Source organism: Pinus tabuliformis, chromosome Q, assembly GCF_031772625.1.
Source record: "Pinus tabuliformis cultivar Carrire ecotype Pingquan chromosome Q, CPIR1, whole genome shotgun sequence".
Lineage (NCBI taxonomy): Eukaryota > Viridiplantae > Streptophyta > Pinopsida > Pinales > Pinaceae > Pinus > Pinus tabuliformis.
In genome coordinates this window covers 41,894,438-41,908,102 of record NC_142296.1, presented here as the reverse complement: position 1 = coordinate 41,908,102, position 13,665 = coordinate 41,894,438, and the positions used below count along the sequence as shown (strand labels likewise).

The 13,665-nt window shown below is 37.7% G+C and overlaps 1 protein-coding gene across 1 annotated transcript in view; it reads left to right on the top strand.

The window, feature by feature from the left end:
• LOC149218191 (zinc finger CCCH domain-containing protein 17-like) overlaps positions 1-12,524 on the top strand; it is a 34,676-nt gene extending 22,152 nt beyond the window's left edge. The window contains exon 9 of the mRNA XM_089386503.1: positions 11,705-12,524. Coding sequence (XP_089242629.1) covers positions 11,705-11,837 — 133 coding nt within the window. The 3' untranslated portion in view covers positions 11,838-12,524. The remainder of the gene's footprint in view (positions 1-11,704) is intronic.
• The last annotated feature ends 1,141 nt before the right edge of the window (positions 12,525-13,665 follow it).

Here is a 13,665-nt window from a genome sequence, read left to right as displayed (position 1 = left end):
TACATCAGAATACAAAGCCCTCTACCTTAGCATGACAGATATAGAATCACAATAAAAATGCTTCCATCCTCATTGCCTTCTTTTGCATTTTCCTGGGTGTAATGAGTCCACTTACTATCTCAATTAGTCTTTAAATGCAGAACATATATAGACTACTTGGGTTCCATTGCTTGTGGCTCATAGAATTCTAATATATATGATGGCTCTAATGATTCATCTATTGAGAAATCTATGGGCAGTTAGATTAGGTGATTTATCTTCTTTGATAACTACTTGTGATGTATTTTTACTTAACTTGATTATCTTCTTCTTTCACTTGATTATTATTAGTATTCTCTTCATCAAACAACTACCAAACCATAAAGAACAACGAGACAAATGACACAAGATATAAGCGATCAGCCAAGGACAAAACCTCTCCAACTGAGAGGAAAAACCGCACGACTTCTTCTCTTCTTATAGAATCTTCAATTGATGAATTCCAAGACCTATCACCCTTGACCAAGACCCTCAAAGACCAAGTCAAACCTTTCTTCCTTAATGAGCTTTCCTTCTAGCAACTTTCACAATTTCGACCTCCCAAAAGATTCTTCTGCAACTTCGACTTGCCCAGCAGATTGTTCTAGAACTTCGACCTACCCAGCGAATTCTTCTGCAACTTTGACCTTCCCGACAAATTCTTCTGCAACATTGACCTGCCCAGCAAATTCTTTTGAAACTTTGACCCAATAGTTTCTTCCTAGCACTTCGACTTGCCCAACCCTTTGACTTGCCCAACAACTTTCAAGTACTTCGATTTGCCTAGTACCTTTCCAACACTTCGATTTTCCCAACAAATGTAGAAACCCTAGCACGAGAGAGAGAGAGAGGGGCCCAAAACTTTGATCTTGTTCTTCTTCTTCTTTTTCTTCCTTTTCCAACTGCTTTCTTGAGGAGATCGAACTTGCTTAAGAGTTTGCCTAAATGAGGCCGAGTTCCTTCTTATTTATAGACTTTTGAGGGGGTACAAATTGTTATCTTTAGGCCGACTTGTCCCTTCATGTAGGCTGACTTGTTCTTTGCACCATGACGAGGTCTTCGAGGGTCTTTTGATTTTCTTTTGACTCAAATAAATTTTCTTTACAATATGTAACATGCCCAAAAGGGTCTTTCATATATGAGAATGACTCAATTGATCTGTAGACACAATGACAAGCGCTAGAAGCATTCAATGGGTGCTTGACCTAAAAATAATTTCCCTTGAGCATGAAACCCATGCCTCAAGAATAACAATAATAAATCTATTTTTTTCATTACATCAAATACATAAAATCATGATTACATATTTCATTATGAAGACCGAACCTAGTTACATATTTCAACGCTCCCTCTTAACTAGGGAGGTATTCATAATCCATACAAGGTACTTGGACATTCTTAATATGAAGAATTTTCATAAGAAGAGTCGGATTGGTAACCCATCTGTTTAGCATCATATCATCCAACATAGCAAGGCCTTGACTAACAACTCTATCTCTCCACAAAATCAGAGCACAATGCTGGTGAGACCAATGACTTATAGACATCATCATCATTGTCTCTCAAGGTACATGCCCCACACGGGTGTTCACAAAGTATGTCCTTCTAGGACCATTCTTATCTTGGATGCCCAGTCCTCAAAGAATATCGGTCCTCTTCGACTACTCTTATCTTGGATGCCCTACCTCATCCTCAAAGAGTATCGGATGTCAGATGCTTACCCAATCCTCCATACTTTCTTCCCAATGTGAAGACATGAATGGCGTGTCTATCTCTTCCTCTCAACTAGGGAGATATACCCATTCCTATAAAACGAATGTACCCAAGCTCCCTTTTATCCAGGGACTTGTCCAAGCTCCCTCTTAACCAGGGACTTGTCCAGGCTCCCTCTTAACTAGGGACTTGCTTCCAATAACTTTCTGCTATTGGTGGAGCTCATGGGACTCTCATCTCCTTGTGGGGATTCTTTGGATGTCATGAAGTCCATCCTTTTATTATGGAGCCTTCATCAGTCGTAGGGCATCGACCATCCATCGCTTTCCTTCACAAGCTACATCAGTGATGGCATCCTTCTTTCATCAAAAAGTGATCTTCTAGTCCACATCTGGTTTTTCTTTATACAATTACCTCCTCCAATTCATGTTTACTTTCGAATCTTCCATCCAACCACATGAGTGCTAGTTGTAGATGACATCTACAACCCTCTTTTCGGTAGCCCTGTATCAACCCATCCAAATGTTGTTCAAAAATTAAAAAATGAACATCAAATCAAAGTTACCTTTTGTGATGGCCTTTTATCATGACATCTTGCTTGCCTACAACATATTGCACATTCATAAACGCATCTCCAAGACTTCATGTGTCAAGGGTATTCTTTCTTTTATAGACCTTATCAAGGTCTTCATACCTTCTTCATGGAGATGTTACATCAGATTCTTTATCGGATGTTGATTCCTTATCTCATGAGACCATAGTTGCAACTTTTACGATCTCTTCTTTCTTCCTTAACATATTGCTTCCCCATGAACTTCTTGACAAAGTTCCTTCATCATGATTGTCAACCACCTCATATTCCATATGAGGACATATTATGTTGATTTCATCTTGTCAATATGTGAACCTTGTTTTCATGCATTTTTCAAAGGAAGAAATCCTTGATCATTCTCACAAGGTGGAGCATTTACCCATGATGTCAACAACTATATGATTACATGACTTGATCTATCAAATATATATGTTGAAGCCTAATCTTGCACGGTCAGAAAAATCTAAATTGCAGGTGAACTTGGGCTAGTAATTAAAATTAAAGGATGCTCATTTTAATGAAGGTTGTTCTAACAAGGCTATGAAATAGGTTTGCATAAGTTTTTTCTGCTTTTGCTGAAGCCAATGCTTATAATTTCTGTTTTAAAAAAATATATATAAATTTTTGGGGCACAAACACTATTATGCTCTCAACATAATTGTGACGCGACATAACATTAAAAAGATGAGCCAAGGCTCAATTCGAAGGTTTCAAGCCAAGTACCGACTTCATTAATCAACAATCAAAGTCAGAGTTCACCATGATCTCTGACGGTTTGGATGGAAGGTATGCATAAAGCAAAGGAGTTGAGGTTACTTCTTACAGCTCATGATATAAATGTGGGGAGGCTATACCCATTAATAGGGTTGGAAGACAAAATCTGATTGGAGAGAAAGGTACTTGCAAAAAGAACATAAGAGAACATAAAACTTAGTCAATGGTCAGCAACGTCCAGTGTTCCAGATCAATGGTTCACAATTACAGTGCTCAAATCAATGGAGTCCCGACAATACGAAGTACATGAAACTTATGCAAAGAAGTGGTCCCGTAAGAAGTATCCTCAAACTACTCATCGAAAAAATTGACGGTCCATAGTTGTTCCAACACCACTCGTCCTTGTTTCCAGTAACCGCTAAGTGTGATCCTAAAGACGGTTTTGGGATTTTATGAAACCACCTTTCTCGGATACGTCCATAAGTAGGGTCATGGGGCTACTCGTCCATTAATAATTTTATTATTATGCATACGGGCCACATGTTTCCTTTAGTGCGATGTTGAAATTTTAGAAGATGAGACTTCATTTGGGCCAAATATGATGTTTTTACATATGCATTTCTAAAATTATTAAAATCATTAGATTGAAGGGATTTCATTTTATAGGAAGGGAGAAATATCTATATATATATATATATATATATATATATATATATATACAAATGTTTTTATTTGTAAAATTAAAAAAAGAAGAGAACGGAGAAACAATTTTTATCACTGTTCCAAAATTGATTTTCAGAACTCAGTTGACAGTTAGTTCGTTAGGCTGAGGGGGGGAATAAAAATCTGAAAGTGACATTTTGTAAGTGTTCAGGGGGTTTTGGAGTCCAATATCCATGACTGGCATTGTAATCAAAAATTCTCTCTGAAACCAAAGAACACACAACAATTTTGATCCCAATTTTGGGTGTAGTTGCAATCATTTTTTTTCTCTTGTGATTCAACATTCATCTATTTTTTTCTTCTCTTGGATAGTGTAAGATGCAGCTTGTGCTTTTCATTTTAGTTTTTCATGAATTTACTTAATTGTACTCATGATTATTAATCTTGAAACTCTTAATGAAGAGCTCCACATCCAGGAACTCCATTCACATTTTCTCAGTCTTGCATGATTCTTTCTGCAGTAGTTTAAATTCAGATTCTTCAGTGCCTAATTTGAACTTTGTTCTCTATTTTTCTTCAAATCACCCCTTTGATGCAAAGACCCTACAACCCTCAGACTTTCTCTGACCATTCTGTTTTGAAAGCTAGGGTTTTAGAATTAGAACTTTTGGTTGCAATCCCTCATGGCCTTTCCCTCTATCCACTTATTTTAACTATTTCTATTCTATCTTAAGATGTCTCGGGCACTGGTTCCCCCACAGCTAGGAATCGTCTCTGAGAATTGCAACAATATACATACTTCTTTTCTCCTTTTGGTCATCTAGACTTCCTTAGGAAACTTCCTTTCCTTGATTGAAAGTATTTCAATCAACTTGACTTGCTGCACTACTTTGCCACCATACCATCATCCTTGTAAACAATGTATCCCACACAAGGTGGAATGATTAGCGAGACATTTGCTTCTTCCAAGTAGAGGTGAACCTACTAATAATAGCGGATCTAGATTATCCTCCTCCGACAGAAGCTCCTTTCTCATGATGATGATGTATGATGAATTCCTTCCATCATGCTAGATGAATTTCTTTTTAACCATATGCACTACACATGATTTCAATGACGTTACCATGAGGTACTTCCTTTATGTGATGATTGCTACATCCATGTATACTTCTGCTTCAACTCTCCTTTTCAAGTTACTATAATGAGCTCTTGCTTCAATTGTATGCTTCTACCATGATGCCATCTCATAATATGATGCATCCTATCATACTTACAATGCTTCCTACCATGATAGCTATTATTCACAAAACTGAAAAGAACATAGCGGAGGAGATTATCTCAGTCTTAGTATAGATCTCTTACTTCCTCCTTCTTTGATTTCTTCTTCTCAAGTTCTTCCACTTCTTCAGTGATATGGGCTTCTTCCCTTCCTCTTTTATTGTTGTCCTTCTTTAGTTTAGGACAATCTCTCTTGTAGTGCCCATATTCATGACAACCATAGCATTGGATTTTGGACATATTCTTCTTGTTCTTTTTTATGAGGACCAAACTTTCCTTTCTTCCTAGCCATGGAAGCAAATGCTTGTACTTGCTCAATTGATCCTACATCGTTTTTTGCCTTCAACCTGGTTTCTTCAATTTTACATAATGACCACAGTTCACTGAATGGGGTGGCTTCCTTCTTTCCAAATATGCTAGATGTGAAGTTGCCTCATTCCTCTGGACATTATTTCTCCTAACTCTTGTAGTTGGTCTCTTATTTCTCATACCCTCATAAAGTATGAGGCTATTCCATCATCCTTTGAGATCCTCATTCTGTACAGTTCATTCCTTAAAGATATCACTTCTCCTGCAGTACTTATGGAGAACAATTCTATTAACTTGTCATATATTTCTTTCGATGTCTCCAACTTTGATACATAAGATATGATTGGATCCTTGATGGATTCTATGAGAATCTTTTGAGCCCTTACTTCCCCTTCATATACTTTGCAAGAGCTTGAGCTTCTTCCTTTGGAGGTTTAGTGATTGTACCCTTAACATGTTCAACGACTTCATTTTCTATGAGGATCAAATCTGTCCTCTTCTTCCATGCAAGAAAGTTTGATGACCCAACCAATTTGTTGCTTTCCTTGCAAAATGAAGTCATTTTGATAACAGATTTAGTCATAAATATAGAGGTACTCGTCAAGTGAAGATGCTCCTTGAAGACAATATCTTCAACTTGATGCCTTCTTGATTTAGATGATGATGTTGATAACAGATGACTTCTTGATGAAGATGTCTTCCTTCAAAAGTGATCCTTCAAAGAGAGGGAGATCACCTTGATTCTTTGATGATGATGACTATGCTTCTTCTTGCTTCCCTTGGATGTATAGACTTCAAGATGCTTCAATGAGTTTAAGTGGAGGTAGGGTTCTATAGATTTTTTCTTTGTGATGATGACGTGATCTTTCCAAGATTGCCTCAAGTATATGACCCTTCTTTGGATGTGCTAGGGTTTTGAGGTCTTCTTCCTTTGAGATGTGATGATCCTTGAGATGAATGGCCTTTCTTGATGATTGATGCTCTAGATGATATTCTAGTGCTTCGGCCATTGAGTTTCCTTCTTTAAGCTGCCTTTGCTTGATGTAGTCACCTTAGCTCTGATACCATGTTGAGAAATATATGGGCAGCTAGATTAGGTGATTTCTCTTCTTTGATAACTGCTCGTGATGTATTTTTACTTAACTTGATTATCTTCTTCTTTCACTTGATTATTATTAGTATTCTCTTCATCAAACAACTACCAAACCATACAGAACAATGAGACAAAGGACACAAGATATAGGTGATCATCCAGGGGCAAAACCTCTCCAACTGAGAGGAAAACCCACACAAATTATTCTCTTCTTATAGAATCTTCAATTGACGAATTCCAAGACCTATGACCCTTGACAAAGACCCTCCAAGACCAAGTCAAACCTTTCTTCCTTAACGAGCTTTCCTTCCAGCAACTTCTGCAATTTCGACCTCCCAACAAATTCTTCTGCAACTTCGACCTGCCCAGTAGATTCTTCTAGAACTTCGACCTACCCAACAAATTCTTTTGCAACTTCTACCTGCCCAGCAAATTCTTCTGCAACTTTGGCCTGCCTAGCAAATTCTTTTGCAACTTTGACCCAATAGTTTCTTCCTAGCACTTTAACTTTCCCAGTAGCACTTTGACTTGCCCAACTCTTTGACTTGCCCAAAAACTTTCCAGTACTTCAATTTGCCTAGTAGCTTTCCAGCACTTCAATTGGCCCAACAATTGTAGAAACCCTAGCATGAGGGAGAGAGAGAGAGACCCAAAACTTTGATCTTGTTCTTCTTCTTCTTTTTCGCCCTTTTCTAGCTACTTTCTTGAGGAGATCGAACTTGCTTGAGAGTCTGTCTAAATGAGGTCGAGTTCCTTCTTATTTATACGCTTTTGAGAGGTACGAATTGTTATCTTTAGGCCGACTTGCCCCTTCATGTAGGCCGACTTGATCATTGCACCATGATGAGGCCTTGGAGGGTATTTTGGCTTTCTTTTTACTCAATCTTTTTTTTTTTACAATATGTAACATGCCCAAAAATGTCTTTCATACATAACAATGACACAATTGACTTGTAGACTCGATGAAAAACCTTAGAAGCACACAATGGGTGCTTGAACTAAAAATAAATTTCCCTTGAGCATGAAACCCATGCCTCAAGAGTAACAATAATAAATTTATTTTTCTCATTACATCAAAACACAAAAAATCATGATGACATATTTCATTATGAAGACCGAACCTAGTTACATATTTCAACATCATCGTCCTTTCTCATTTGCCTAATTGAATGCAGTGAAGTAAACACATGGAAATTGGGACGCAATGGACAACTTGTTGCACCTTATTTTGGTCTCTTTGATAGATATTATTTTCTCAGTTTGAAGTGGTAACCAGCAATGCTCCTAAATAAAAACAAGGTCTAATGCCTCACTTGGTGACTCCATTGTGAGGAATCTAGTAATGTTGGAAATTGAGGCAGCCATAAAATCCACCTAAATCTGCAAAGAAGGTAATGGTCAATTCACTCTGCGATTGTTGTAAACAATCATAACCATGTAAACAATCAATTTGGGCATCCACAACCATGTAAACAATCATAACATGCATAACCTAAGATTCATTATACCAAGCAACAGGAGGTATACTTATCTCGAATCTGAGATTGGGCAGCCGAGCCAAAGACTGCAACTCACCACCCAACCATAGATTGGGCTGCAGAATAGTCTTTCTTGCATCCCAATCACCCCGGAACCAGATTCTAGGGCCAAGGAGGCTGCACTAGGGACAAAATCAATCTGCCAGTGAACCAGGAATTTCCAGAGTTCTAGTCTACCTCCACCCTGAATAATTTACCATAGCACCCTCAAAGGAAAATTAGAACCCACTGTCACAACTATGGCCCACTCTCACACAAATTTCACTGCTCGATAACCCTATCTCCTCTGCAACATACTCATAGCAATAACAATCAATACTTACTCTGACTATCAGTCAAACTCAACAACAACAAATCGACTTAGTAGTAAACAACAATAAGGATATCCATGCCTCCATGACAAAACATCAACTACACCATCCCAGAGACATAATAGCAAAGCTTCTCGTAAACCTTCAAGAACTATATTAGCGCAATAGAACATTTTGTTCTAAATAGAAGTAACAAACTCTGTTAAACACTTTGCAAAACCTTTATCAATGCTCAGGCACATTGGTTCAGCACTGTAGTATATTCCTTGCATCCAAGGTGCACAAACTCCAATAGTCCATGCTTAAATTGCATCTGTTCTAAAGCATTAACTTACTGGCACACTATGTTACCAGAAACGGAACAGGAGCATTCGTTTCTGGAAAAAAAAAAAGGACGCAAAACGTTTTGTACGGTTGTTTTCGTTTTTCAATACATGAAACCGGTTTCTCCATAAACAAATGGTTTTTTGATACAGTTTTATGAGAAACATCATTCTGGTTCATTTGTAATGTTGGTCTCATTCCAATTGGACGTTGAGCCGAATTAAAAAAAATGAAGGTTGGTTTTGTGGATAGTTTTCGGTTTTATGGTGTATTGTGCTTAACCTAAAATTTCTTTAACAACATTGTCTATTTAGGAATTTTGTTTGTTGAAATTATATTATTTTGATGTGTTTTCTATTGTTATGTTTTTTTTAATGTTTTAATTTTTGTGTTGGTTCTATTTAAAAGTGCATTTAGTGTAGAGTTTCTTATATAGTTTTATTGTATTTAATATTTAAAAATTGTTTCTTTATACAAAATTATAAATTTAAACGCACATGGTTACATTATATATTATTTTTATTATTATAAAGATTTATTATTATTTAATGGATTAACAATAAAGTTTTGAAAGTTCGATGGTAATTTTTTTAAGGTTTTGTTTAGTTGTAGCATTTCTGGTTCTCAATCCTTCTGCTTTTTCTATGCAAAATGTCAGTGGAGGGAGCAACACTTCTTCCTATAGCAAGATTTTTGAAGGTAGTAGTTCTAAACAACCCTCTACTTTTGGCTCAATTCCGGAATCCCAATGGAGCTCAATTCAATCTTCACCATCCTATTACCTAACTAGGGAAACTACAACCTAGTAGTTGCTTGCCAAATACTACAATGTAGCCCAAATTTGAGGCCCGCTCAAATCATATGGGAGAATATACACATGATATACGAGGTCATATACTCATCCGGAAATTTCTAGGGATATGGCCTTCAAAAAAATCCCACTCTCACTAGGTCCAAATCAAGTGGAATTGGAAAGGTCAAATCAAGCTTGAGTTCAATGCCAAAGGTTTCTTCACTATAAGAGGATCAAACATGGGTATTAGAATGACCCATGTAAGCAACACAAGCTTTGTTTCTCACTATGAATATTCGAGAATGGTCTATGTAAGCAAGGAAAGCCTATAAACAACTATCTATAAACCACATTATTGGAGAACGCAGTTGATGTCTGTGTTGTTTTATGTTTTTTACATTTTTCTTGTTTTTTTTCTCTCTCCTCGTTTCTTGAATGCGAAACCTCCAAACTCCGTTTCTCGTCCCATTGTCGTTTCTCGTTTCATTTCCCGTTTCTCGTTTCTGGTAACATAGCTGGCACATGGATTTACAACGATCTCGGAGCTCACGCTCTGATTTCGCTCCATATGCACAGGACTCTTCTTGAAGGCTTGCAACATCATGCTGACACCTTAAAAACTCCAGTTGACCTCAGGTAACTGTAAAACACACAGGCACTGCAATGCATTTCCCTTCTGCACCATATGCTTAGCCCACTCGTTTTTTTTTTAATTAATTAATTAATTTATTTATTTTTATTTTTATCTTCATCGCATTTCACACCAAAACAACCAATGCTCTATATTCAGTTGCATACATTAGGTAACAGTGCTTATGATCCATTCTATGACTGATTCTTAACACACAGGTTACAGCAAAATACTCCATACACACCAAAACAACCAATGCTCTATATTCAGTTGCATACATTAGGTAACAGTGCTTATGATCCATTCTCTGACTGATTCTTAACACACAGGTTACAGCAAAATACTCCATACAATCATACAATGTGCCACCCCGGCTCTTTCCATCACATAGCATACAAAACCAGTGCCCCTAATGCACTAAACCCATTGTTATGCCCCTCTTGACATCCTCTAACAATGCTTGCTATTTTAAGCCACACCTTTTCACACTTCAAGGTCCCCTCGTTTCGAATTTTTCCCCAATCTGTTTTTTTGTTTTCCTGTTTTACTAGACTCTCCCCAGGCCAGCCACATAGTGACACCTATCTCCCTGTTCCCTCGATTTTTTTCTGCCTTTGAAATTCTTGTTACAGTGGTTGCCAAGCTAACCACTGCATAGTCCAATCACCAACTACGCAACCCAGTCGCCAATTGATTCTTCATTGTGTTGTCCTGTCTTCCTAAATTGTTGTCCCCTTTTGCTGGCATCATGCATCATGTTGCAATAAATCGTATTCCCTGTCCTTTATCTCTCTGCTGGCAGTTAGAAAAACCGTCCCTTTTGTGAACATCTGTCAGCCTTCATGGCTTTCAAAAACAACCAAATCCCAAGCAGTTTACCTTCTCAGCCCTAGAATAAGTGTCCGTTTGTCTCAGCCCATGTTTAATTTATTTAATCTAAATTAAAACAAAAAAGGGTAACCAGGGCTGTCACAACACTCTCTTACTCGGCCACCTTCCATAGGCCCTCCTGGCCCTCAAAGATTTAAGTTCTACTCTCTTACTCGGCCACCTTGCATAGGCCCTCTTAGCCCTCAAAGATTTAAGGCCTACTCTACCTTGTCCTCATGTGAAAATTGGTCTCTTGCCAAATCCACACGATGACAAGAATGAATCACACACCCTTGTACTTATACTTTTCCAAAGGGTGTAATACCATGGATCATAATACCATGGGTTATCAGAATACCATGGGTATATAGGTGCAAAGTCCCATGGCTTAGCCCACTTGCACCACACTTGAGAATACTCCCAATGCTACCCAAAACATCAACAACTTTGTTTCACAAAGCCTTCCTACTTTGATACTACACTTTTCTCTACTCTTGTCTTCACAATTTACAACCATATATGGTTTTAATACAACTTTAAACCATATCTTTCTTACGATTTTACTTGAATGCCGGAAGGATGCTTTAGTATGTTCCCTCCGATGGGCATTTCCTATATCTGGTTTATATGTTTATCCTGAGAATGGCAGTAGGTTTGATTTTGGTTTGGGCTATTTGAGGATTCATTACTTCTTGTTTTAAAAATATTTCAAGCACTAGAAAATTTTGCATGCACTCATTTATGGATTGACCTTGTCAGTTTTGTAATTGATGTAGAGACAATAATGTATGTTTTGTCCAAATGTTCTCCTATTGGCTATTTTTTGGGGTATAATAAACATTTATTGGTTTTTCCAGGTTTCATGAACGAGGTAGAGTGTTCTCAAGAAATGAAGTGCGATCATTTCAGATTGGACCTGACGGATTATTTTTCACTGGTGATGGAATGGATGAACTTAAAGTATGGAAATGGGCTACCCAGACACCTTGAGAAGCTGACATGGCCTATAAAATTATTGTTGTAATCAGAGGCCTCAAAGTTGGAATGCTACTGTGGAATTTTTGTTGTAAGCATCAGTCTCAAGTTGCAAAGCTGCTATCATGACCCCTTCATATTTATTTTTCACTGGTGATGGAATGGGTGAACTTAAAGTATGGAAATGGGCTACCCAGACACCTTGAGAAGCCGACATGACCTATAAAATTATTGTTGTAATCAGAGGCCTCAAAGTTGGAATGCTACTGTGGAATTTTTGTTGTAAGCATCAGTCTCAAGTTGCAAAGCTGCTATCGTGACCCCTTCATATAAAAGCGACTGCTGCCTATTGAATGCAGGATGAAAAATGAGAAAGAACCAAATGACTCATGCTCATGCTGGCCACATACTCGGCAACGGCTTCAAGTTGCAAAGCTACTATGGTCACCCCTTCATGTAAAAGTGACCACTGCCTATTAAATGCAGGCTGAAAATTGAGAAAGGGGCTACTACTTTCACCCTTTAATGTAAAAGTGACCACTGCCCATTAAATGCAGGCTGAAAAATGAGAAAGGGGCTACTACTTTCACCCTTTAATGTAAGAGTGACCACTGCCTATAAAATGCAGGCTGAAAAATGAGAAAGGGGTTCTTTGGCAGAAATGAACAATGACTGATATTTGCTGTAACAGGAGACTGTTAATAGGGGTTCTTTGGAAGAAATTTACAATGATATTTCTTGTAACAGGAGACTGTTAATAGCAAAGAGAGTATGATACTCTGTGATTCTTTATAAACATTGATAGTGATAATAATAGACTGAACATCACCATTTCAAGCTGGTTTTTCCACAATTGTGGTTTTCCCAAGTTGGGTTTGCCGGGTAAATTGTTGTCTCACATTGTCATTGTCAATTTCTGTGTGCATTGCTTCAGTGTTGTGATTACTTATTTCAAACAGAAATAAAAAGGCTCATCAACTGTGTGAAAGTATGTGTATCGAGCTATGATACTCTGATTCTTTATAAACACTAATAATGATAATAATAGACTGAGCATCGCCATTCCAAGCTATTTTTCCAAATTGTGGTTTTCCCAAATTGGGTATGTAGGGTAAATTGCTGTCTCACATTGTCATTGTCAATTGCCGTATGCATTGCTTCAGTTCTGTGATTATTTAAAAACAGGTACAAAAAGGCTCATCATCTGGGTGAAGGTATGTGTGTTTATTATTGTTTTGCTTTCACGTTTCGATATAGGTTTTATTAACCCAAGAGTCTCCGTTTCTGCATTCAAATATCTCATAAAATATTATGTGGATAGGTGCCACAATTTCAGAGTTCCTGCAATGCTTGCCACAATTTCAATACACCTGCAGTGGTAATACTAGGTCACGGGCTGAGGTACTATGGATTGGGTTGAAGTTGCTGACGGGCCGAGTTACTATGGATTGGGTTGAAGTTGTTGATTTGTAAAAGGATTTCTGTTCCTCTCCTCTCCCAAATTCTGGTTTGAGGGCGTTGATTTGTAAAAAGATTAATATTATGTCCTCCCCTATACCAAGTTTTTGAAAGAGGGGTGGTTCAAGAAATGGATTCTTTATAAATGATGATCTGATGCAATTTTTGGATGTTGATATGATTGGTTTTAATTGTTCTTGCCAAATCGCAATTCTCAACATAGTAATTTTTCAAATGCTGGTTCTCTAGAGTAGACCGAGATGTGTAACCCAGTGTGAAACTAGCTTTTAATGGTAATCTGGTTGGGGAGTACACTAAGGTATTACCACTGTTTGTCCTCGGTCCTCAATAACTTATTTTAAGAATGATGTGCGTTTACCTTGTA